Source organism: Poecile atricapillus, chromosome 3, assembly GCF_030490865.1.
Source record: "Poecile atricapillus isolate bPoeAtr1 chromosome 3, bPoeAtr1.hap1, whole genome shotgun sequence".
NCBI classification, from domain to species: domain Eukaryota; kingdom Metazoa; phylum Chordata; class Aves; order Passeriformes; family Paridae; genus Poecile; species Poecile atricapillus.
Window position 1 is genome coordinate 30,473,479 of NC_081251.1, and position 26,401 is coordinate 30,499,879.

At 36.1% G+C, this 26,401-nt stretch overlaps 1 protein-coding gene across 1 annotated transcript in view; it reads left to right on the forward strand.

Annotated features, from left to right (window-relative positions):
- Positions 1–26,401, forward strand: part of RIMS1 (regulating synaptic membrane exocytosis 1) — a 303,396-nt gene that overhangs the window by 251,514 nt on the left and 25,481 nt on the right. Inside the window, exon 24 of the mRNA XM_058836215.1 lies at positions 11,472–11,704. Within this exon, the coding sequence (XP_058692198.1) occupies positions 11,472–11,704 (233 nt within the window). The remainder of the gene's footprint in view (positions 1–11,471; positions 11,705–26,401) is intronic.

Consider the following 26,401-nt stretch of genomic DNA (forward strand, 5'->3'; position numbering starts at 1 on the left):
GGGATTCACAGCTAGTTTGATACATATTAGAGCAGTGAGGGGCTAGAGAGAGTCTGAAGAGTCTTCTGACATCTTGTCAGGCTTCCCAGTCATGCTGCTTATTGCATCATAAATCTGTGTGATGTGAGTGGTGCAGTACAGTTGGTCACTCCTTCCCCCACCCTCTCTTTAGACCAGGGCTACAGCCACCCTTCTCAGCACACTGATTCAATAAAATGCAGCAGTACTGCACCACAGAGAGCCAGCTGAGCCAGGTTTTACTTCATGTCATAGCAGTGAAAGAAAACAACACACCAAGGTTTTTCATGCATTTGAAGAGACTGAGATCTGTGTTGAAATATAAAAACTCATTAATTTCATGTTAATTACAAAAGTAATTAAAATCTTTACAGTGAATTTATGCCACAGTGACTAAGGGTGTAGTCAAGATACTTAACTCATGAAAAAAATGAAATGTGAAATCTTTTAATTATTGATATAAATATTGTAAACAGAACTAGTGGAGGCAACAACAGAAGAACACTAAAGCTTGTTCATCAATAAAAGTATATCAACTGCAAAAATGGAAACAAATTCACAACTAATTTCAGACTGGCTTTGTGGAGGATATTCACTATGCCACATTCATTATCTAAACCTGGGAGAAGATCCTGAAAATGTGTGGAGTACAACAGACCTTTTGTACCCTGCTTAAGTTTGATCTCGTATTTCTTAACAAACAAGTGTAAGGGCAAGTTCACCTTATATAAAGAAAGGACTGAACTATATAAATTTGCAGTGGAATATGCAGTGCTGGAGCCTAGCATAAGGGGCATCTGTTTCTATTTAAAATTTGGTATTCCTAGGGTTTATAGCTCTCAGTACTGGTATTGTGTATAAAAATAAATGTTATTTTAATTATTCAAGGTGTTATCAACTCAGATCCTTGTTGGGCAAAGGAGACACCATGTACTTGGAATCAAGGTGGTTCCTCATTCTTGGATTCTGAGAGCCTTCAAGCTGTTATACTAGAAGATATAGTAGATCATCTTGTGTGCTGTATGTGCTGTGACACTGCCAAACAGGTTTAAAAAAAGCCAAACCCCTGCATGCCTAGCCAGGTAACCTCGTGTGCCATCAGGTAACAATGATCACAGCGCTCTGGCAGTGTGCTGAGCTGCGTCTGTTGCTCTGAAGTAGATGTTAGCAATATAGGAAAAGCTGGATCCTATCAACTACAAATCTCCACAGCTATACAGACAGTGGTGTGGCAATATCAGTCTGCATCACTTTGAAAGCTGGTCCTCAAATGACATATTCAAAGGGGTGTTTTCTGGGTTTCTGCTTAAAATCTGCAATGTGCAGCATTTCAAAGCATCACTGTGGAAGGTCTGTTCCATATTTGTCAGGCCTAAAGCACCACAGAGTCAATTACATACCCACAGCAGTAGCAGAAATTATTAATTCTGCCACATATATATTCACTTACGAATCAGATCAACCTTTTCAGTTGTCACATTTATAAAGAATCTTGAACCAAGTTCTCATTTGCTATTTATCTTCCATATTATACCTGCTTCAAAGCCTGCATAGCTAAGGTCTTGCAAATTTACAGATGGCTGCAGTTGCAGTTTATCAGCTGGGCTATGGATCACCAGAATCAATGCTTCAATATAATTTGTTTTTAATCAGCTGTCAAAGCGCCAGTGCAATGGTGCTCATTGAAAAGTTACTCGTTTCTTTTTTTAATGTGAACTGGCATGGCTTTGGAGACATAATGTTCTCTTTTCTGAAGTTTTCATTTTTAATAGTCAAAATCCTAAGTTCCCAATTATTTTTAAAATTATGTATCTGCAAATTGAACTTGACTTAAGAGTATTTATTGACCTGGATATTTCTTTCTCTTGACAAATTGTAGATCATGCAATTTTCATGTGCAAGATTTTTTGAGATGATTAGGCTGTATTTCTCATAAGTATGAAATCCTATCTCTTCTATGTATATTGGAATACCTCCTTTCTAAGAAAGAAATAGAGGTACTAGAAGTAGTCTACACTAATTAAAGTCATTAGTATATTTATAATGCAATGTTTTGTTTGTATTAAAATGTACAAATAACAGCCTTTTTTTTCTGGATTGGAAATTTATAAGCCACAATATAGTTTATAAGCCAAAAAAACAATGTGAATTTCACAGGAAAGTAAAACCTGTGAAACTCTTTAACAAGTCAAGGTAGTGATGCATTTTTACAAGAATTAATGCATTTTTAATGGTTATTAATAACATTATGCTGTGGAACACATTGGCATTATGGTAACATTTTAAATCTGAGTTTAAAAAGAACAGTAGTTCATACCTTCATTTAAAAACAGGGAGACTGTGTGCTTAACAAACTGATACCTTAATTCAACTTCCTTCTAGAGGAGTAAATGATCTTTGCCAACACAGAGAGGTATTTTAAACAAAAATTTAAACTCCTTGTCTAGTTTTTATGTACACCAAAAGCTCAAGCTGGTGGAAGACTTGTCAGACTTCATGTAACTGTGCTGAGTAGCAATCGGATGACTGCTACTTTGCTTAAAATACAACAATTAAAGTAGAGAAACATGTATATAAGAACAAACAGTGCAGGTCTTGAAAGATGATACAGTTTTATTACAGTGCAAAATGAAATTTTTAGTTATTGCAAATTCCCTAGCAGGGTTAGCAAGGACTAAGAGCTTCACAGATGTGGACAATTGTGTTGTAGCTGTTATCTAAACTGATAAATGAAGGAAGGTTCTTTTAAAACTTCAGGATGGTAATAGTGTTCATTTTTGCAAAAAAAAAAAGAGTATTTACATAGCAAAAAACCTGATTTTGAAAGCCTTCTCTCAACTTCTTTAGAGAATGAGGCAGGAATTGTATAAAGAATGGTCTTCTCACTTGCTTAGTTTATTACTGCTCTGGGAAATTAGTCTCTGCCACATAGTTTTTATGTGATTAGTGACAAGTCATATCAGACATGTCTCTGTTGGTGGTTATATGCTTCCCATTGCACAGGAGTTTATGTGTCTTGATGCTGTGGATTCAACATCCCCATCATGTGGGAAGTTCGGAGCAAAACTCACAAATGATTCTTTAAGGTATTTTCTCTACAAAAGTGGAGAGGATAGTGAGTGTTTTCTGGCTACAGATGATGAACTGAACATCTTTTAGGGGGATCATAATATAATACTTCTGATGGGACATTGAAAAGATTTCTTTTGTTCAGTTTCCACAGGAATTTTTAGGAACTGTTTCATTTTCAGAAAGAGCCATAAAATTAATTTATTTCTTCAGTTTTCTTATTCTCTTTCTACTTCCAAATCACCATGTTTCCTTCCAGGGATTATTGTCCATTATACTCTTTGTATTCCAGTCAGGTGACTTTGTCTTGAGCCTGTTGACCAGCAAACTTGCAGCCTCCCTGAATCCTGGACACTCTAGCTAATTTCTCCCAAACGCAGAATAGGCAAGAGGTGCAATTCCTGGGAAATACTGACTTTCTGCCTCTGACTTGGAGGCAAAATAGTAATATTCAGGAAGTGTACAATCTATTTAGCAGCAGGGCCTATGAGTGAATGCAATGATACTTTGTAACAGGAAAGTTTCCTGGTATCTTAAGAGTTGATCTCTTAAAAATCTCTTAACATGAGAGGTAGGACTTAAAGAAGTTGTTTTACCAAATTGACAGGTACTCAAAAGAATTGGCAGGTACTCTTTGTGCCAAATAGAAGGATCAACTCATTGGAATCTTTCAGTCAGGCACTAGCCTCTTCTCAGAGTAAAGTGAATTTATAATTTTGGTTTTGTTGTTTGTTCTGGGGTTTTGTTTGGTTTTGGTTTTGGTTTCTTCTTGTAATTTCCTTCAAAATGGCCAGGCAATCTGCCATGGTATATCAGCTGGAACTTAGAGCAGATAAAAGAAGAAATTCAACCATGGGCAGAAACCAGACATTGAAAATTTCCACCTAAATTTTTCGTGTTTGACAAACAGAATAGATACAGTAACACACAAGGCATTTTTTGTCTAAAATCTGCAAGCATCCACTGCAATAGTTGAAGTAAATTGCCAATCCTACTTTGTTTCTGATTATCCAGATCACTACAGCTAAAAACCAAACTCCAAAATAGTTTCATTAACTGTGCACTTCCCAGTTTCATTAAAGAGAAACTCAGTGAGCATGTGCTGTGATTAGTTAATATTGCTGCTCAGGTGATCTGTCTTGGGGCAAGGACGGGCACTCTGATGTAACCTGAGTGACAGCTTTTCCTTTTTCAGGGGGAAATAGAGGGCAGTAGCCTCCAAATTATTGCCATGAAGGCAATATAAATGAAAACATCTTAGATAAGCTGCTTAAAAAATATAAAATATCCTCTTTACCCCCAGAGAGTATATTACAGATGGAAACTTCTTGTTCTGAGGTCATTTATGTACAACACCAAGGTGAAGCCAGAGTAATTAATGTTCTAATTATTCATTATCTAAAGATAATGATTTTTGAAAATCCATCATTATAAACTGCTTTATGTATCTGTCAGAGGGGGAGGGAGATGGAGTCTTTAATCCCTTCAGAACATCTGTACATGAAAAATGTACTACGGAGCATTGCTTCTGCATTTTTAATTATCTAATTATGTTTCCTCTTTCAAAGGAGCTGTCACATCACCAGCAGTCTTTCTTAACAATTTGAAAAAGATGGAAAAATTATTTTAATTGGTTTTTCGTTTAATTACCACAGTTGATAAAGATGAAATAATCCATAAACTTTTAGTTTAAGGACATGATGATAATATTTTAAACAGGCAGTACTTGTTATTTTAAGATTAAAAAAATGTAGGAAAATAGTTTTAGCCATGACTCAGACCTCAGAGTACTTCTCATTTGCTTTATCTTCATCTCAGTTTACCAAATTTTAAAAAATTTTATCTGCATGTTTTTTGTTAGCCCTGGCCTTACACTGTCCCATTTAGCTTTTCAGATTCTCCTCCTGCATTTCATATTTTGTTGCTATTGCCTGTTGCTATTACCTACTTTTGAAAAGCAACTGTGAGCAATCTATTTATTATCAGTGATGTAGCATTTTTTGCATGTAGAGCAGTCAGACTACAGGTACATCAGTACCTCATGCTTTAGAGAGAAAGGAAAAAACAGCAGGGAAAATAACATTACTCCTGAATGTCATGCAAAGAAGGAAAAACTGGTGAATTCAGCTTTCCTGATACTGAAGAAAGCTTCCTTCAGTACTGAGCTACACATTTTTGTATTTGTCATACACACACACATAACCCCAGTATCTATTTTCTTGATAGATTTAACATTTACATCCTTTTTATATTTGGTACACTTTAACATAAAATATATGGGGCCATGTGCAGTCAAGTTTGGGTCATTTGAGCTGTTTGCCCTTTGATTCACATGAGCCTTTCCACATCAGCTTTAATAGCAATAGTTAACCCTGAGCAGAGCCCCTGGGGTGGCTGCTTTTGTGTTGGCTTCATTTTATGATTCATGTAATTAGTTGGCTTCGGGCTGATGGTGCCTTGGGTATGTGCAGGCAGACACACGGGCTCCCACATACAGAGACAATTGCTCTGCTTGTTTCAGAGAATATAAATTAACTTGAAATGTTCATGGCAAATAATAAAAATCTGCTTATCTTTTGCTTGGAAAATAGTTTAAATCTGCTTATCTTTTGTAATGTTCAGACTCACTTTCTGAATTGTTATTCTTTTGTTTCATGGAGAAATGCTAGTTTTCCAAGTTTAAAAAGGAGAAATCTGTCAGAGCTGTGAAGCTGGCACAATTCAGTGGGCAGTGTGCTCCTGAGAAAAGCATTTTCACAGCTCAGATTCTGATATGCTGTATTCCAATATGGAAATTTTCTGATCTTCCAAAGTAGGATTTTAACCAATTAAGCTCCCTGAGGAGGCTGCTGCAACCAAATCTTCCCCAGCCCTTACCTCAGTGACAGTTTGCACATTGGACAAACACAGTGGGGCTGGGGATGTGTCATCCCAGAGGGAGCAGCTGTGTCACTGAGTGGTGCTTCCATGCAATATAAGAATATTGTCAGCAACAGATATAACTTAAAAATTACTTACAAATCTTCAAATATCTTTATACACCAGCGGGACTCTAACATGGTGACTTGACAGCAGAAGCAAGGGGTTTTTTGTGATTCTGAAAGCTATTTCATAGATCTAGTATATGATCAATGTGCATGTTAAATCAATATGTAGTTCTGATATGTACAGACTCAATATGTACAGACTGTACAAAATTATTATTTGATTTAACCAACTTTTATGATGTAAAAAATTCTTTTGACTAACTAGAGAGACTTACAATATAGGATATATGTTTTCCCTTTGGTTTTTAAAGCACCAAGGTTCAATTAATTTATTAAATGCTAACGAATATAAATACTTATTAAAAATTGTACAGTATTTTATCATGCAGAAAATGTTATATATAATATAAAATATAAATGTTTTCTTAGAACAACAGAGAAATTCACAGATAAGTAATTAAGTGTTTGTATTTATTGATTATATATCATATAATACTAATAACAAGACTTTTTTTTTAAGAAATGTAATGTTTATCATTATAAAAATATCTCCTTTGGTCCAGAGCTATTATGTGTTTAGGAGATTATTAATATTCATGGGCTACCTCATTGCAAAAGGGTGCCATAGGGGCTGTGAGTACGTGATGCTGCATTCGGCAGGAGAGAGGGGAAGCGCAGTAGCTTGTGCTGGTGAGGGCCAGGGATTCTGCTGGAAGATTCAAGTTGCTGCAACTGTCTGCAAAGAACTTATAACATCATCTGCACAGCAAGGAATACAGGGCATCATTTATTTACTCATGGCTTGCATTATTGGGAAAATGGGTGGAGTGAAAATGAGGGCTCATGAAAATAAGCACCTAAAGTATTTTTTTATACATCGTCAGTAATTCTATGAGAAGGAAGGAAATGCTGTCATTTTAGCAATGGCTAATCATTTCAGATTTTTTCTGTGAAAGGATATACTTCCAGATATTACATAGGTGAGTTTATGGACAAGTATTTTTCTAGCTTTCTTACCACTTTCTTACTATCTTCCTTTTCCAGGTGGAATTTACAGGTATTTTATGTAATTACTGAGAGATACTGAGTGCTTATCTATATACCAATTTTCTCAAATCAAATTATTTGTCCCGTATGCTTTTATGGATCTTGAATGCATATATAGTAGTTATCTGTACATAGAAAGATATATAATGATTTAATACAGGTACTTGGCTTGATTTTAGTTCTACATAGGTGTGTGTGCTGTACTTTAATATAACCAAGTATAATACACAGTGCTTTTGTAGTGTTCTGATCTTATAGAATTTGCTTCAGGTTTAATTTTTATGCTATCTTGTAACTCAAACTACTCTTTGAGTAAGTTTTTTGTCTTAATAGATCGTTCCTTGTTCCCACAGATACAACTTTCAGGTAGGGACAGCTTGCAAAAGTGAATGTGTTGCTTTCTTTCAGAACTCTGATGGCTGACATGTGAAGACAGTCTTGATGTTGCCTTATGTAGTTCAGATACGACTTTAGATGGGATCTATCTCAACTGCAGAAGTTTTGGAAGGAAATATAACTTTTTTCTCTTGGTAGAGGGAACAGTGTCTTCCCTGCTGATGCAGGAACCTGGGGGTAGTGTCTGACCCCAGTTCTGGGGAGGCTCCTCTGCTCTTGCTGGGGTTAGAGAGAGGTTAACTTCTTTAGAACTAAAAAACTAAAAAAAAATAAAAAATAAAAAAGAGTCAAAAATCCAATTACTCTATTTCTGTGCTGAATATCCATGAAGTAATACACAGGCCCATATAGATTGTCTTGTAACCATTCTTAATATGCACTTCAATTATGTTGTTATGACTGTGATTAGAAATTCTTAGAAATAACACAAGACTTTTGATGAACTATTCATCAGAAGAATTGCTAAGATCATAAAATAATTGTAAATAAAAATTTAGTAAATTAATTAATTTATGACTAAATGGACTATACTGAAAAATATGTTACTCTTAATTATCTTGCTACAGAAAACAATATTTTTTTATTGTGTTACGATAACTAGGTTTAAATATAATTTAATAATTTAGCAATTTTAGCCACAGGCCTACAAAAACTTGCATCTGCATTTGAACAAATGTGTTAATAATCCCAGCAAATTTGGAAAATGAAAGAAAAAATTTAGGTATGCTATATAAAAACAGTTAAGTGCAAAGGGATATATTCATGCAGGTTTTTTTCTTGGTTGTGCTTCATAAATTAAACTCTAACAGTAGTGAAGAAAGCAAGAGTATGAGCTAGGAGCTTTTTCTTCAAGTGATAATCAGTAATGCAGTGGTAAAACATTGTGTTTTAAGGGTACTCAATTAGATGGCATAAGAATGCTAAATTTTAAATGCCCATTTTTTTGAGACTGTTTTAGTTAATGAAAAATAATAAACTAGCATAGAGATTAGATGAACATAAAGAAAACTTAATGTTTGCTTTGTTATGAGAAGAGGAAGTATTGGACAGCTGTAAGATCCTGTCCCATTATGCCCATTTCTAGCAAATTAATAGCTATTTTGTCCTAGTGAACTAGAACATATTTCCTAAGAATGTACGACTTCATGTTTTCCAGGTAAAAACAAGTATAAGATTAATCTGAATTCTAAATTTTGCCCTTTTTTATTTTTACTTAAAATAAATCTTCTAGTTCCCTCCACCTGTCGCAAAGAAACAAAAATGAAATTTATATGAGTCTGTGGAAAAAGCAATTTTTCTATTATTCAAACTTTCCATGCTCCCTGAATTAGTGAATTCATGTGTCAAAAATGTTTTTTTCCCAAAAGTTACAATACTAGCTTTTATTATTTTTCAGCTAATGGACATCACTGCCTCCTAAATAAATATTAAATAAAGTGAGATTTTGGGTACAATGTAAAAAAGAAAAGTGAAAGTTGGCATTAAAACACTGTGACTTTACTATTTAGTATTATATTCATAAACACCTGAAATTCAGCAGAGCAAATTCAATAATATGGTAAATAATTCTTTATTTGCACGGCAGATTTTATAGTCCGTTGAACTTTAGTGCTGGAAATTATAGGTTTATGGATTAGTATGTTAGCATGTTAATATGGTTCAAATGTCAACAGATTCCCTCAAAAGAAGTATTTTCAATTTCTTTCATCTCTCTTACTGACATATTGATGCATAAACTCAAGAATTGACAGAATTGACAACTCCAAGGCTTAAAAATGGGAACACAATTACTACAGAAAGCTTTGTCTAGGGGCTATTGTTGACAGCGTAGAAACAGTCACTGAAATCCAATTCCAAGTGCTGTTGGAAAAAAATTATCCACTTGGAAAGGATTTGTCCATGTCTAATCAAAGTAGGAAATAGGATGAAAAGAGGCCTGTGTGATTCTGCCCTCTCCTTGAAATAGTGAAGTGTCTCTTGCTCCACAGAAGAAACAGTTAACAGTGTTGCCTTCTATCACCCTAGAAATCTTTTCTTTGGTATTTGTGTATGTGTGGAAGATGGTATTTTTTGAGTTTTGCTGGGTTTTTTCACCAGCTAAAATTCTTCCTGGAATGATTGAATATGTTTGTGTGTGCGCTCACATTTATGTGAGAGTGTGTGTGCTGGGAGAGAACGGTGATAAAAGACAAAGGAATTCTAGACAGAAACATCAAAATATGTATGTCTTCTATTTTTGCCTTGCAAACTCAAAAGCCAGTCAGTAAAGTTTCTCTGGGACAGGAGGGGACATGGCAGAGCATGTTTTAAGCTCAGAGTACCTCAAGTAGTACACTAAAATGTGCTCTTGAATACTTTAGTGCATCAAGCAGCTTGTTCTGTTTGACAGAATAGGTGATTTTTTTATCTGAGCTCAACAGGAGCAGATTCTAAGTGCTGAGGATAAAAACCTCTACGTAGAGGTTGATAGTCATCTTTCTATTAAGTGTTGTCTATTCAAAGACTACTTTTCCAACTTCATTTTCAAGGAGTACTGCCTATTTTATGTGCTCTTACCTATGGTCACACATTAATAACTCTTGGTAACTGCCAGTAAAACAGGGCTACACTGTTATAATTACATTTTGGGGATACACTTTTTTATACTTTCCTGGACCTGTCTTGGGACAGGACTGATTCAAATTCCAGCAGGGCCCAGATCCATGGAAGTTACAGGAGATCATATTTTCTTCCATTTCTCCCCTCATTTTTCCCTGGCCTGATTTCTTACCTGTCTGAAACTTGCCATGACATAAAGAAGCCTCTAACACCACTCTTTCTAATTTTGACTGGGGCAGAGGGAGTGAGGGGTGGGTGGGAATCTGGACAAGAGCAGGCCATTGCATCTGCTGGGGAGGAATCTTGCTGGGAGAGATGGCAGAACTGTTGGTTGACAAATAAGTTTGACTTCAAAATACTGAAAAACTGATTAAAAAAATCCTAAAATAGCATGTTACCGGTAAGTCTACTAATCAGCAATAAAAGGTCAAGGAATTTCCTGCACACCTGGCTGGTTTAACAACTGCATCTGAAGTGAGACCAGTGCAACTTAGATTTCTGTGTCTCTACAGGGTGACAACTAACTTTATATTGCCATTAGAGCTAGGGCATTGCTTGGTCACAGCAGACTTAGGAGTGAGTATTAGCATGTCCTGTGTGTATTTGAGACTGTTCTCTAAAATGTGTTTGTGAACTCTTTATCCTGCCTCTATACACTGGAGCAGAAAAAGGATTTGTATGGAAACGTTCAAATGCAATTCAGTAGCTAAAGCAACTCAAACAGGACTGACAGAGTGATCAATTTTTGTCAGTCAATGAAAATTGTAGTTATTTGGGATTTTGCCTCAAAATTATTTTGCCTTCATACTGTGGTTATTGCACTTACTTTTAATGAAGTGAGAGACTGAAGACCTAAAAAATACTATTATTACATTATCTCTGAAAAGTATGAAAATTGAGATGATGATATCTTCATTTCTGTTAGGTCTTAAGGCTTTGGTGAGCACTACTGATAAGATGCATGTGTTAAACTGCTGGCCCATGACCATTTTCTTTGGTTGTAAAATTACTGTTTTATTTGTTTCTGTATTGTGGGGATATAGACAGGAAGGCTTCACATAACTTTTAAATGTTTCTCTGTCACTCTGAAAAACATGAGGAAGTGTTCATTTTATTTATTTCCCTCAAAGAAGTGGAGAACAAACAATAGTATTGGAAATATGTACTCTGTGGAGCATCAAATTAAGCTTCTACTTATAACCAAATAAATAATAACTTACACTTACAACCAGAAAAACCAGGTAAATGGAAGTGTATCAAGACTTGAAATTAATTTACTGAAAAAATAGAAAAAGGCTTTTTTAAATGCTGTTACACAGACAAATTAACGTGTTTGTTTTTACTTTGTAACTGTAGTACATTTACTCCTAAAATGCAAGGCAGACGGATGGGGACTTCAGGGAGAATCACTAAGAGCACAAGTGTGAGCGGAGAGATGTATAAGCTGGAGCACATTGATGGGAGTCAGTCGGACACGGCTGTCGGCATGGTTGGAACAGGTGGGAAGAAAAGGCGTTCCAGCTTTAGTGCCAAAGTGGTTGCCATAGTGTCTCGAAGGAGCAGAAGCACATCTCAGCTTAGTCAAACAGGTGAGTGAGACACACACTCTTTGCAAACAGGACTCTCACCAAACACGGTTTACCATAATTTCATCTGTGGCATCTGTGTTACATGTATATGCATATAGACCACTCAAGAGAGAAGATTTTCCAGCTGTAAATAAATTTCTGAGATATTTATTTTCTTTGATTATTAAACATCTGCAAGAAACAATATACAAATGTATTTTAGAATATGTGACATAGTTACTTTCGGTCCTGATCAATGAAAACTGTTGTGTCTTAGAAGCCTTGTTTACAGGTAGGCCAGGAAATGCAGAGACACATGTCGGTATCAGCAGTGGATAATGGTTTGCTAAGATCAGCTTTTCATGTGTAAGAAATTTCTTTTAACAGAAGAGTTGAGTATGAGTGTGGGAACTGAAATCTGAGCAAATGAATGGCAATTATGCAACTTGGATACAAGGTGGTACCTGCAGTGGCATGAAATACGTTTTTAAAAAATACCTTTGTTTTTTAGGTTGAGAATTAATCCAGTACTTTTTTTTTTTCTAAGTAATACTGGCAAATTGGGGTCACTGATTTCAAATAAATTAGATGACAACATGATGCTTCATTAGGAGCATAAGCCTTCCAACTCTCTATCGTAATTCCAGAAATCTTAAAAGCTTCATATCAGCATAGCCTCCAGGAACACAAGCTCGTACAGAAAGATACAAAAGGAAAGAAGAATGTTTTAAAGTCCCGGTCCTGCTCCTGAGCCCCAATGAAGACTTCTGCTTTTGTCTTCAGTGGGAGCAGGACCTGACCCTAAGGGTTCTTTCCTACTAAAAGAAAGAAAACAAAGAGGAAAAGCTTCAGACTAGCATGCAATGCACTCATATTTCAGCATTTCTCTCACATAGGGTATCTAAACTAAGGTAAGTAACAATATTGTTTATTTATATCATTAAATGTTTGCCCCCTTTCCCCTGGTTTTCTTTGATTGCCAGATGAGCAGTAGAATTAATCCTTTCACAATTAAAGCCTGGTCAGCTTTAACAAAAAACATTGTTACACTTTTCTATGCTATTCATGAATTTTAAGCCAGAAAGTATATAATCATGCAGTTGAACCAAATGGTAAATGAAACTGGTGTATTTGAGGCCCAGAACTGTATTTAATGTTGTGTTGTTCAAGAATGCACTGTGACTAAGTATGAGACTAGAATATAGGTAGTTGTATACAGTAATATGCTATTTTAGGTGTATCAGAATTGCGTGCTCTGTACTAAAAATGATAAAAAGTGGTGTTGTAATATAGAAAGGATTTATACGCTGATATTTTAGTCCACTTAAAATCTGAGCTGTGACTTCCAAGAACTTCTTAGTATTTAAAGCTCATATTTTCCTAATCTTCACAGAAAGGTACTATAACTCTCCAAGTTTTGCATAGTGTAAATTTCAAAACAATAGGAATTTTGCAAGGAATGGAACTTCTAAAGTTTTAATGAAGCTCAAAGAGAAAATCAAATATGAAAAGCATGATTACATAAAACAGTTCAGAATGATTTTATTTTGTCTTGTGACTCAGGCTAAGAGTGGCATAATCTGTGGCATAATCAGAGCAAATAAAATGTGTCACTTTTTGTCAGTTACTAATTTTGAATTTTGTCAAAAATCAGTGAATTAAATTAACACACTTTTTAGAACAATATATGCATGAGATTGGATAGATTTTTCCAAATGACATTGTTGGAGATTAAATACTCATGTCCTAAATCGGGGACCCACTTCCCTTCGTTCCTATATTGTACAAGATAAGAGGAGCAACATAAAAATGTCTATTTCATTTTAATGTGTTGTGCAACTTACCAATGTCTCCACTATTGAGAATTATAGAAAATTTCTGTTATGACAATATAATAGATACTGGGTACTTCTTTAAAAGTTATTATGTGAAAATTGGTTCTAATAGCCAAGGTCTGAAATTTTGGAACTGATGTGAAAATTTATGGGCCTCCAAAAGTGGTACCAAGTAGGAACTTTTGGAACAGCTCTTCAGAAACTGGAGGTGTGCTGTTGATGCTGTATATGTATTTTAAAGGAAGTATAAAAATACAGAAATTAATATGTTGCCTCCATAGGTTGTTCAGGTCTTATTTCTATGACTTGCATGATTATAAGTAAGGGAAGCATGACACAGATAGTTATTTGTTTCTGAAAACTCAGAAGATCAGAAAGATCTGGCAACAACTGACAGAACAAGAGGACACAGTCTTAAGCTGTGCCAAGGGAAATATTGGCTGGATATTAGGAAAAAGTTTTTTATGGAAAGTGTGATAAAGTACTGGAATGGTTTGCCTGAGGAGGTGGTGGAATCACCACCCCTGTATGTATTTAACAAAAGACTGGATGTGGCACTCAGTGCCATGGTCTAGTTGAGGTGTTAGGGCTGGGTTGGACTTGATGATTTTGAAGGTCTCTTCCAACCTAGTGATTCTGTGATTCTGTGGTTTTCTGAAATAAAAAGGCAGATGTATTTTGAAAAGCGTATTTTCTACATTTTTATGCATCGAGAAGATCTGAAATTCTAGTTTACTCTGTATTCAAAACCATCATACTTTTTTCACTTGAAGAAATGGTCAAAAAGGGCTGAATTCAACTTTTTGTAGATAATTCTTCCTTTTAGTATACTGCATGGGTTTGATGTTATATAAGAATGGAAACGGTGCCTATGGAACTGCTCTAAGGTAGCTATTATTTATAAGATTTGATTTTCTATTCAGCTGAAAAAGGAGTGTGTCTGTGAACCTTTGCACACATGTCCATGTCTATACATACACACATGGATTTCTTTGCACATATGGAGCAGATCCACTTGCATGTTGCAGTTGGAAGGACCAATAATGATTATTTTACACACCCTGCTCAATGCTGTTGGAAAATATTTATTCAGAATATGTGCCTTGCAGATGGTCAGTGAAATAGTTGGTGTCTATTTTCATGTAGATCTGCAATGAAATGATGTATTTTTGCTGCACCTTCCTTTTATGTTTAAGATTTCATAATACTTTTAACTGTTGTAACTGTTCTGTGAAATCCCTACTTACCATGTATTTGTTCATTGTGCCCACAATTAGATAGATTAGATAGTTCACCAGAAAAAGCTTTTAATCTTCTGACAATATTCCTAATGAAAATCCAGCTCTTCTTATGTTATTACAGTTAAAAAGGAGAAAAGAAAAAGGGGAAAAAAAAAGGAGTAAAACTCCCAAAATGACCACAGAAAATTGAAAATAGCTCCAGGCATACATAACCATTTTAGTTATAATGCAACTTTTCTAGCTCTCTTTGTCAGCCTTATTTTGGTAAATAAATATATACAGAATATATATGTAACTGCAAATATTCTGAATATAGTAACTAAACTTTTGATCACAGGAATATTATAGAGAACTATATTAGGATAAGAAATCATCATCAGGTATCTTGATTTTGTGTTGCAACACTCTATTCCCTTTACAGAAAATCTTATCTTGTAGTTTCCATACCACTGACTGACTGAGGCCAATACTGATCAAACTGCATTTTGATTTGGGGTTCTAGGTTTGTTTTGAATGAGATGAAAATTTCTGTAATAGGAGGGAAGAATTTTGTCACAGAATTTGAACCATATATAGAGACATAATAATGCATTTCAAAGTGGATAGGGGCAGTAGGAGGGGTGTAATCAGTAAAATGAATTCTGGAAAGAAGGAAAATCTCCATCTCAGATAAACAGAAGTATTCCCATCCCTGGATCCCTCTCAGTTCTCCTGGTACATGCAGACATGTGCCTTAAGAAAGCAAAAGAGTTCCTCCCTTTTGCTTTCTACCCCCTGCTCATCAGATAGTACTTCAGAAAGATCATCTATTTGTAGAAGCACACTTTTCTTTAAGTGCCAACAGTGGCTTGCAACTATTTTGACACAGATGAAAGTGAAAGAGGTAGAGATAGAGAAGGAGAGCTAAGGACCTTAGAAGAATGGGAAGCATTTCTAGTTTGACATTACACTGATACCAGCTCAATTTTCTAAATGGAAGTACCTTGCCATGTTTATGGTGTGAACCACAATAAGATTTTTCTATGTAAGAATCAAAATTATTTGCTTTCCATCTTCTGTTGGTGAAGTTCAACATCAGCAACCTAAAATGAAGCCATAAGCATTAATGTTTCAGAGACAGATTACCATGAAGCAGAGCTGAAATCAAGTGTTGCCACAAGGTGAAAACAGTATGAAGAAAAATGCTTTTCACTTATGTGTGTCTCTGAAGGGGATACTTGGAGGCAGTCTTGAAGTGTTTGTCTGCTTCCCTCAGGAAGTAACTTGCAACCTGAGCAAAAACAATATCTTACACCATATTTCCCTATGTAAAAAATATAATTTCCTGCTAATTTCCTGTATATTTACTGTCATTTTCTCTAATTTGCCCTGTAAAGAAGTGGCTTTCTCTATGTTCTTTTGAATTAAGCTCCAAATTCCCAGTTTCAGATGAGATAGTATCATCTAAGGAAATTGTCACTGAGCAGTAAAGTTCTGATAACTGTGCACCCCACAGTATATATATGCTCTTTTTGTGAGCTCACTGCAGCTTGAAGAACTCTTCTTCATCCAGTTGATTGCCCCACATTTCACCTTCCAAGATGTCTTTCTCTCATGGTTGGATGACTGAAGTTAAGATAAAGATTTAGAAAAGAAAAACTCGTCCATTACTCTGTTGATGTATGAGTATGATGGCTCACTGGAGGTACTTAGTGACTGTTAAGCATCCCTATGTTGTGCAAAAAATAACCTTGCTTGGAAAACTTGGAAATTTAAGCAAAGCAATGCTTAAATTGAGCCTTCTAGGCTCAGGGCTACCTCATTTCAGAGCAGACACTGCCATTTAAAAAACAAAACAAAACAAAAACCCAAACAAAACAAAACACAAACAAACCAACAAAACAAACAATCAAAAAGCAACTCCCCTGCCTCACCTTCCCCTCCCCAGTCTGGTTATCTGTTCTTAATTTTTGCAGTCTTTTTCTTTTTTGGGGAATGCTGGTAAAACTGTTTTTCTGTCCATCCTTTTAGTAATTTAATGGTAAAATGAGAGATTTCCTATAGGTCTAGATAGTATGGACAGAAAGAGCAGATAATAAATAAAATACAATAGAGGGCGAAGGCCTTTGGGATAAGGATGGTTTGTTTGTTGTCTTCATTGCTGCTTTGCATAATTCTGTTACTTTTCTGCAAGGGTTGTGACATGGTTTTCATGCATTGGTCAGGCTGTTTTTCTCTCCTGACATTTCATATTGGTTGCTTGATTGAATAACAAAGATGCATTTCCGAACATGATTCTTTTACCTTGTAACGTGGCTTTAGTTTTTATTACTGTAGTGAAAGAAACTGTGCTTATAGGATAAGGAATGAGTGCTAGACAAAAGTTTAAAGTACTTATTTTATCTAGAATTCAGTAAACCATCAATTACTATTAGATTGGCTAGAAAACATGAGAATCAGTAAGGAATACTGGATGTCAGGAAGAAACGGGCTAGGAGGGAGGCATCAACTGATTTTATTGAAACAAGCCAGAGAATGTCTGTTAGTTGAATTTTAAGACAAAACCCACAGGCAGATTTTGTTAATACTTCATTGAGATTCAGTGTTTATGCTGCTAGAATCTGATGTTGAAGCTGATTTAGAAAGTATGTCAGTTCCTGGTAATCTAGGGGAAGGACTTTTGGGGATGGTCCTGTGCTGGGCCATGAGTGACTCCATGGTCCTTGTGGGTCCCTTCCAACTCAGCTTATTCTGTGGTTATTCTGTGGTTCAGTGATGGATGAACTTAAGGCTAGAATAGTTTTTCTGGGTAGCACTCAGAAAAACTGTGACAATGCAGGTTGAAAATTGATTCCTTTTGGAATGAGTAATGAAAATTTTCAGATTGAAAAAAAACACAGAAGAGTTTTTGAATCTAAAGGACAGCATTGTCAGAAGCTTTTATAATAACAAATAGATATAAATTGGTTACAAATAAATTTTATATTTGTTTCAAAATTACAATAAAGTTTCTAGCAGTCAGAACAGAGGGAGAAGTACCTTTAAACTCTCAGAGCATTTAGAACAACAGGGAAAGAGCCCTTTTTCTTGTTTCTTTCTTATCTAACCTAATACCTTTCATAGTATTTCTTTTCTGATATTACTTTTTTGTATTGCCATGTCTTGTTCATCCAAGTGAAATGCTACAAGATACCAGATTTTCTAATGGTAGATTGAGAAGATTAGCTTGGAATTCAAAGTTAACATGAGTCTTACAGCTATAAAATTACCTCACAGGTTTAACCTGGTCTACTGTATTTCACACATTGTTCTCTGTTTTTTTAGAGGAGCATTTCCAAGTACTTGCTTGTGTTGGGCATTGATCTCTGCAAGAATGCTTCAAATTTACACATGACCTTCTTTACCTGCAGATATCTCTGTTTTGTTATCTTTAGTTTGTATGGTTTGAAAATATTTTCCTTAACTTCAGACTGTGTGTATTTGAAAAGTTTCAGCAACCTAGCAGAAGTGTGTTGGTCTGCCCTGCAGCTCCCTCATAAGCCTAGCTTGTCTGTTCAGGATTATCTCTGTGGGAGTCTTCTCTGGGCTGGTTTTTTTGCCAAAGCAGGCCCTTAGAGCTTGCTTTGCATAGTTGTGATGATTATGAGGATAATGGCTCTGTTGCACAAAAAGAAGAATGTAGAAAGATTGACATTAAGGATTTCTCTTCTCAGCCAATCTAAAAAAAGTTTGTAGTGAGGCAGCAGGGATGGCCATGGTGCCTTAGGGATGGTGACAGGGTCTGGGCTCTGCACCTGACACCCAACAGCAACTCTGGTGCCAGCAAAAACTCTGAGCTGCTCCTGCACCCAAATGTTTCTGCAGCAAGAGGGGGAGGGGGAGGATGAGCAAGCAGATGAAGAATACTGAAAACAAAGAAAAATACCTGATAATTTTCATAAGAGGAACTCTTGGCTCTAATAATGATACTCAATTCTTTGAAACTCCTTTGTGAATGTAAGCATGTTCTCTTTTATTTACTGTTGCCGTCTTGCTGAGGAATTCACTACCCGTAATAGAAACACTGTTCACTTCCAGTTACTCATCTTCCAAAAGATTTCCTAATAAGGGCTAGTATTTCCAAAGTCCCAGTGCTCTGCTGAGTTACTGTTACATGTGGTTCCTTTCCTTTTTCCTGAAATGCAAACTGTGACTTTTTCTCCCGCTATGCTGTTGCTTGACTTGAACTCAAAAGTATTGCTCTGCTTTTGTATTTGCAACTGTTCCTTAGATTTTTAAATAGAGATATAACTGCAGCAATAACTTTCTTAGGGCTGTTTCCAATATGTAAGTAGCGTGGGGTTTAGGAAAATTTATATCTTTCTGAAAGTATAATCTTGATCCTAAACTATGTCATGCATGTCTTGTATAATTTCAAAATATATCAAATGTATTTAATAAGTGTAGCTTCACTGCTATGTTTATGTTGTATTTTCTTATGAAAGGTCTTAGAAAAAGGTCTACTTACAGTTCTGACTATATTTAACTGAGCTCTGTTTAAAGAAGATTTTTATTTGCTTTCTTATCTGATTCACACTGTGTTCACAAGCTCTACTTTGTGTAAGTATAAACACAGAGTTGAAATAATACCAAAGTTATGACAGAAAAAGGAAATAGAGTGGTGCCAAAGGACTACCAAGAGGGAAAAAAATTGTACTATCTTCACATAAAAAATTTCTATGTAGATGCCTCTCTTTAAGAGAATGTCAGTCTAAAACTTCAGTTTTATTACTCTTCATATGCTTTTTTCCTGATTAGGTCCACAGATTGTGTTCTGGAACTTGTAGAAAGCTTTTGAGTACCTGCAGTCATTCAGAGGAAAAATGCTCTTCCCCTGTGGCACAGGAATTCATTCCTTACTCATGGAAGAATAAAGCCCTCTTTTTTTAGAGTCAGATGATTGAGCTTAATTTGGATAGACCAGATTTTTTTTTTTCCTTTCAGAAGCAGTCCTTTTCTTATGTGATATAAAACATGATTTTTCAATTTTTAATTGAGATAACCTGTTCAACAAAGTATTTCAGGTGCAGGTATCATATGGAGGGCTAAGATGTATGTAGTTTGGTATATTTTAGAAAATAAAACTGACTTTGTAAAAAATCTTGAATCTTTTGGGTTTGGGTTGGTGGTTTTTTGGGGGGGTTTTCCTTTGGTTTTGTTTTGGTTTTTTATGGTTTTGGGTTTTTTTGTTTCATTTATAGAACATTTTTAAAAATCATACATTTGATGATAAGGTATTGGTGGGCTGAGTTTAAAAAAAGGTTAATTTAGTGAATCCAAAGAAGCATGAGATTTAGAGACATTATTTCAATTTTATTAGGAATTTTACATGTGAATGGGAAGATAAGCTTTGATAGTTTTTTCAGTAACTTTTTTTTGCTGGGAATAGAACTATTAGCTGCAGAATCCAAATAAAAAGCAGTAAACCTAACCTAAGACACAAAACTGTTGTTTTTAAGAGATTTTCAGGGAAAATAACAGTTGTGATGATGATAATAATAATATTTAAGCTTGCTGCTTTTACTGCAGCTGATTATGTTAGTGTATTTATAAAAAAAGCTGTATAAGTCTGCAATACAGCTAATGGCACTTAGGTACTCCAAATTCTGTATAATAAGTAATGAAATATGCAGAACTCAGTAAAGTTATGGGAAAATATTCATATAAATTTTAACAATTATATTTTTCTGCAATTTATTAATGTAGATGAAAAATAATATCCAATATAAAAGTTTATGATTCAATCTTGAAAAGACAAAATTTATCCTGAGTATTTCCTAAAATATGAATAAATATGAATGACATTTTTAAACAAAATGCTAACAGTGTCAGAGCAGGTATCAGTTCAAAAAGCATTTCAGTGTTGCTGAATCTGTTTTTTTTCCTTAAAAAATTTCAGCTGAAAACTTTCACTGAGCTTTGCAAAACCCTCTTAGTAAATAGTCTCTCCAGTAGGAGCTTTGCATATGGATAGGAAAGAGTCTGAGCACACCTGAGGCACACTCCCAAAAGCAACTCCCTTCTCCAGGGCTTTTCAGGTATCAAGAAGGGAGTTTGGTTCAGCTGGCTGAGACCCAGCTGCCAGCAGCATTGCAGGACACGAGGGGACAGAGTATAAACAGGGACAGGCACTGGCCGTGGTCCCACATGCACCAGTCAGGCAGTGTTTCTGCTCCCCAGGGCTATTGGCCAGTCCAATGTTGACTTTGTTTCCAAGAAGAGAAGGGGCAGCAGTTTAATGTAAACTGTGTGACAAAGGAATTAGATCCCTGACTGTATAACTTTTATTACCCAGAGTACTCTTCATACTTTAGATGGCATATAAATTAAATTAACATAAGTAATAACCACTTTGGCGAGTCTTAAAATAGAACAAAGATAGAAGAGACGAAAACAAGCACCTCATATTACTTTTTAGTCCAAACATGCTTCCTAACAACCAGTCTGACACACAAAGGAAAGGGAAAAGGGGGACTGAGGCGCCCAATTAATTTCTCCTTCTTCAGTACAAATCTTGGCTCTTCAGTGGCATGTGCTCGCACTTCGTGCGTAAACGCAGCTGATGAGCAGTGGCTTTTATCCCCTGGAAATGCCTGCTGCCTCTGCTTGTGAATGGCTTTCACTAAAACATACCAGAAGTGACTGCTTTCTCAGCAAACCAGTCAGTCATTAGAGAGAATTTTACAGGTTCATATTTGAGTATATCCTTTTATTTTTATGTTGTCTTTTCCTTCGTACATGTACTGATATTTAAAGTGTTTAAATTAAATTTTCAGTGATTTTTGACCACTCCATTTTACTAGCCAGTTTATTGCATGTTAAGTTTTCTTAAAATTGCCAAGGAAAGACAAAGGAAAAAAAAATCCCAGGAAGTCAGAGATGATGGGATCTGTACTTCACTGGCATGTCGTCAAAGTATAAATATTATTTTATCAACTGTGATATTTTTACCATTTTCATTAGGATTTTGATTGTTCTGCCAGCTTTTCATTATTTTGATAAGCAATTTTTAGAAGTGATTTCCATATAACTTCCAAAAAGGGTCCAATAGTGAAAAGTGATGTTTGTTTATATCTGTATTGATGTCTATGGTGGTGTTACCTGCTAAGTATGTTCATTTTTTTGGTATAACTTACTCTGTATATGGTATAAAATACTATGTAATGCTGAACATTTCATTTTGTACAAACCTCAGTATAGTTACATAGACCTCAGTAACAGTATGTGTGGCCTCTGTGTATCCTCAGGTCTTTCTCAGAATTTACTTGCTTGCTTGCTTGAATTTACTGAAATTGGACAATTTGTTTAAATTTTCAGACTGAAATCTACAAATATTTATCTGCAGTGCCATAAAATTAAGACATTCAAAAGACTGAAAGATTAAACTACAGTATTTGTTCAATGAACTGTTGTGGTTTTATCCTCAAAGTTGCATGGAGATTTGCTTTGAAATTACTTAATATTTATAGACATACTTGATGCTCACAGACAGACACTCACATATAGTTTACTTCATTTATCCATACAGCCATTTTTCATAATGCAAAAATTCAGTTTCTGGTGCATAATCACTTCAAAAGGTTCACTTCACCAGGAATCTTAGAAATGAGATGTTTTAATTCTCGGAAGCTCTGACCGTCCTAACAGAAATTCTCTGTGTGATAGAAGCTTGATTCTGCTTCAGGTCAAGCCAGGTCAGTGCTAAACCCAGAGGAGGCAGTTGCCTTTCTGCTTTAATTCTGTGATCTGTGAAGCACAGAAGTTTCATGGTTAGATAAGATAGGGTGGCTGTCCAAAACAGTTTCTGCCTTTGAAGCTTGGGTTAACTGGGTTACTTTGATTTTATGTGGTGCTTGGAAAATATCAGTGTGAAACACTACTAAAAGGCTGGGGAGGAGGGGGTGGTGGTGGTGGGTCTTTGGTTGGATTTCGTGTCTTTGGGAAAAGAACCAGTGTCTTGGTAATCCACTTATTTGTGATGACTTCTCTGGTTTCAGAACAGAACTTGTCAGATTGACAAGTTATCTTAACGCAGGTGAATGCAAATGGATTTCCTGTTTACAAAGCAGGTTAAAATACCCAAAAGCTCTTCCAGGCAGGAATATCAGTGTTGCTGTTTTGATTACTTTTGCTTTCACATGGCTCTTGGTGGCTTTATTTATAGTTCTACCATTTGATTAGATTTGATGGTGTGAAATGTTCTCTCTCAGAGCATGGCCAGACTTAAATGCTGAATTAATTAGTGATGACCTAGGATTTATGTATTGAAGTAGATAAGTTTAACCCATTACTCTGTTCTTAAAAGTTATTCTAATAATGATCTGTCTGAATAGCTCTTTTCTAGAGTTCATGGTTAGGGCAGGGTGAGGGGATTTCTTTGACAAGGCTCATCTGCTTTCTTCAGTCTGGACTTCAAACATTAACAGGGAAAGATGTTCAAGAGGCATAGAAAAAAACCTCAAGGTTTTATACATGGTAGGATTGGTTTGCTTTTGCATAATGAAAGTTCTCCATTGAAGTAGTATTTATTGCTGGGAAAGGAATAATTTACCAGGAAAACATTTTGAGGGAATCAGTTTTCTTTAACTTGGAGGCATACCATGTTAGGGACCAGGTTCATCTGCCTAGCCAGAGATACTCCACTGCATTGTGAAGGGGTCACTTCAGAAAGGTCACACACAGGATCCAGTCTAGTAAACTCTGTCTCTGGAGTCTCAGTAATAGTCCTGGTGAGGCACAACCACCCCAAGAGCTGGATTTGAACGAATTGAGTTGCATTTATATTGTGCGTACTTTTCCTCAGATGTTGAAAGATTCACAGCTCTGGATACGTATCACAGCAAGAGAACTATCATCTCTAAAATTTGTTGGAACAGGGAACTTTAATATATTTATGCAGGGATTATAGTCGCAGGTCAGGACTTAGCTCTTAAGAGTTGAACCTTTGTCATTGACTGGGGAATCCAGGAGAAAAAGTGACTGAGAAAGTGGCATAGGAAGGGTGATGAGTTTGAGTAGCAGTTTACAGTTTTCTTTAACAGCATTTACATAGTTGCAAACACAGTTTTATTTATTCTTGCTAAAGAAGTATTTTTATGCTCCATACCTGCATATAGGCCTTTACCCTATACTCTGCTTCATGGAAATAGCTATGTTTGTAGCCAACTTGGGAACAATGTCAAGAAATTTCATGGGATCCCCTTTTAGCCAAGGCTCATGCTCTCCCAGTCTGCCTCACAATAGTTTCTGGTCCAAAGTTTTCCCATGACTAAAATCACAAGAGAGTGACTTTTCACAGTAATCACCTTTAGATTGTAGCAGACTACCACAATGCCAATTAAAGTTTACTGATTTGCGCAAGGGGACACTGTAAAGGGCAAAAAGCCCCTCTCCAGTCCTAGTCTTTGTGGTCCACAAGAGACAAATCTTTCTGTGCAAATGCTGGTGACTGAATATTTAACATCATGGATTGTTCTATTTTTAATTTAAAAAATAAAAACCCCAAGGTTACATCTAGAAACACTTGAGCACAAATTGTCCAGCCAGTAATTCCCACTGCTTGGCTCTTCAAGGAATCCCACCAGTCCATCTCTCTCAGACTGTATTTTTCTTGATGGACCTACATGGTATAGCTGTATTTCAGGAGCTGGAGAGGGACTGTGGGATATAGAACATGAACCCTGTCCTTGACAACTAGAAAGGCACCATTTTTCAAAGTGCACCAGGAAGTATCCACAATGTAGCTGTCTGTTCATCACTTCAGGCTTTCTTTCTAGCCAGCAGAGAGAAATGTTCACTTCTACCCATGGCTTAACCATCTTCAAGTAAATGTCTGAAACAGTGAAAACTAAGTGGCCCTTAAAATGTCTGGTTTTCTGTATATGTTCTAAAAGGAGTCTGGCATGAGTAACTCCAGTGCAACATCTATAGACACTTGAAATTTAGTGAGCTGGGTCCTACTTGGCCTGTGCCCAGCCCCCTTTATTTCTGCTCTTAGCCCCTTCCTTGGTCCCCCTCAGAAACAAGGGCTTTTAGCTGCCCCAATCCTTCATACCCTGTAGATGAATCCTGCAAGGTTTTCTGTTGCCTGTCTTACATGGAGGAGAGGCACAGGGCAGATAGAGCCTGCATAGAGCAGGTCTTACTTAAAAAATAACCACCTCTGGGCTACACAAAGTCTCCACTTTGTTGTTCTTGCAGCTCTACACACAATAAGAAAACTGTGTCAGAGCAGTAGGCTTGAACCTGATATTTCTGGGTGATAGCTAAGTTTGAATTACAAACGCAAGAGTGCTTTTGGCACACTTATTTTCCATAGGTACAACTGCCTTAAGATTTCTTACTCTATTTTTGTAAGTCTTGCTGAGATGCTGTAACTCTGTACCTCATAAGTGGTTTCTCTCATTTTCTCAGCTGATTGCTAAGCATCCATGAGATGTAAAGTCAGTTTTCTAAGACTGTGTGAATACTAATCAAGAGGTGTGTGTCTGTTTCATATTTTTGTATAAATTGTTTCCATGAAATTAACCATATATACATTTATGTTAAAGAAAGTGAGGTTGCCAGCCTCAGAACTAGTGCCATGAAAAATCTTTAACAAGTCCTTTGGTTATTTTAAATGGGATCAAATGTCTGGTGGTCTCCTTAAATACTCTACTTTTCTGATGAGCAAATGTCATCATTAAAACTAATACTATGTAATTGCTAATGAATCTTTCCAGTCAAAACAAAAACTGAATAATGGTGTAGATGGAAATGACACAGTGAATTGTAAATGTATTGTAGCTTGAATTAGTTGTGCTCTCAGCACAACTGTCACAATCCAAGCATTTCATACATCATCATTGGTCAAGCAGATTATGTAATAACAGCACCTGTGATACAATGTTTATGATGAAAATGTAAGTACTTTAATAATATTCTTTTTTTTGTGTGTGTGTACCATTAATAAAAATATTACTGTTTTCTAGGATATGTTCCTGCTAGTTTTTGCATGCTGGGAATAGAATAATGCTCTTAGTCTTCAAAGGGTAATTGGGGAGCACAGCAAGCTGCAGTGTGCTGTCACCCAGTGCTGCCCTGTGCCTGGTGCTGGTACACTGAGCAGTAAATTTGTTATCTTAGTCTTACCTGGGGGTGTGTGCCAGTGCTTTTGTCAATACTACACTTTCTTAGGATTGTTTCAATATTACTTTTTGCTTATAGTTGCAAATAGTTGGTTGCTAAAAAAGCAAAAAAATATTTGGACAGCATGATGTTTAGTAGAGTTAAAAGTGAGGAGGAGAAACAGGAAGGCAAATCAAATGTCCAGCTGGATCAGTGGTTGATTCTATAAGGGAAGCTGAGTGATGACAGAGGAGACGGAGAGGGAATCTCATCAATGCATATGAGTATCTCAAAAATGGGTTTCAAGCAAGGAGTAATGGCCATAAACTAAAACATAAGGAGGTACACCTCAACATGAAGAAGAACTTGTTTACATTGAAGGTGGCAGAGCACTGAACAGGCTGCCCAGGGATGCCATGGAGTCTCCCTCTCTGGAGACATTCAAAGCCCACCTGGAAGTGTTTCTGTGTAACCTGCTTTGGGTGACCCTCCTTAGCAGGATGGTCTCCAGAGGTACC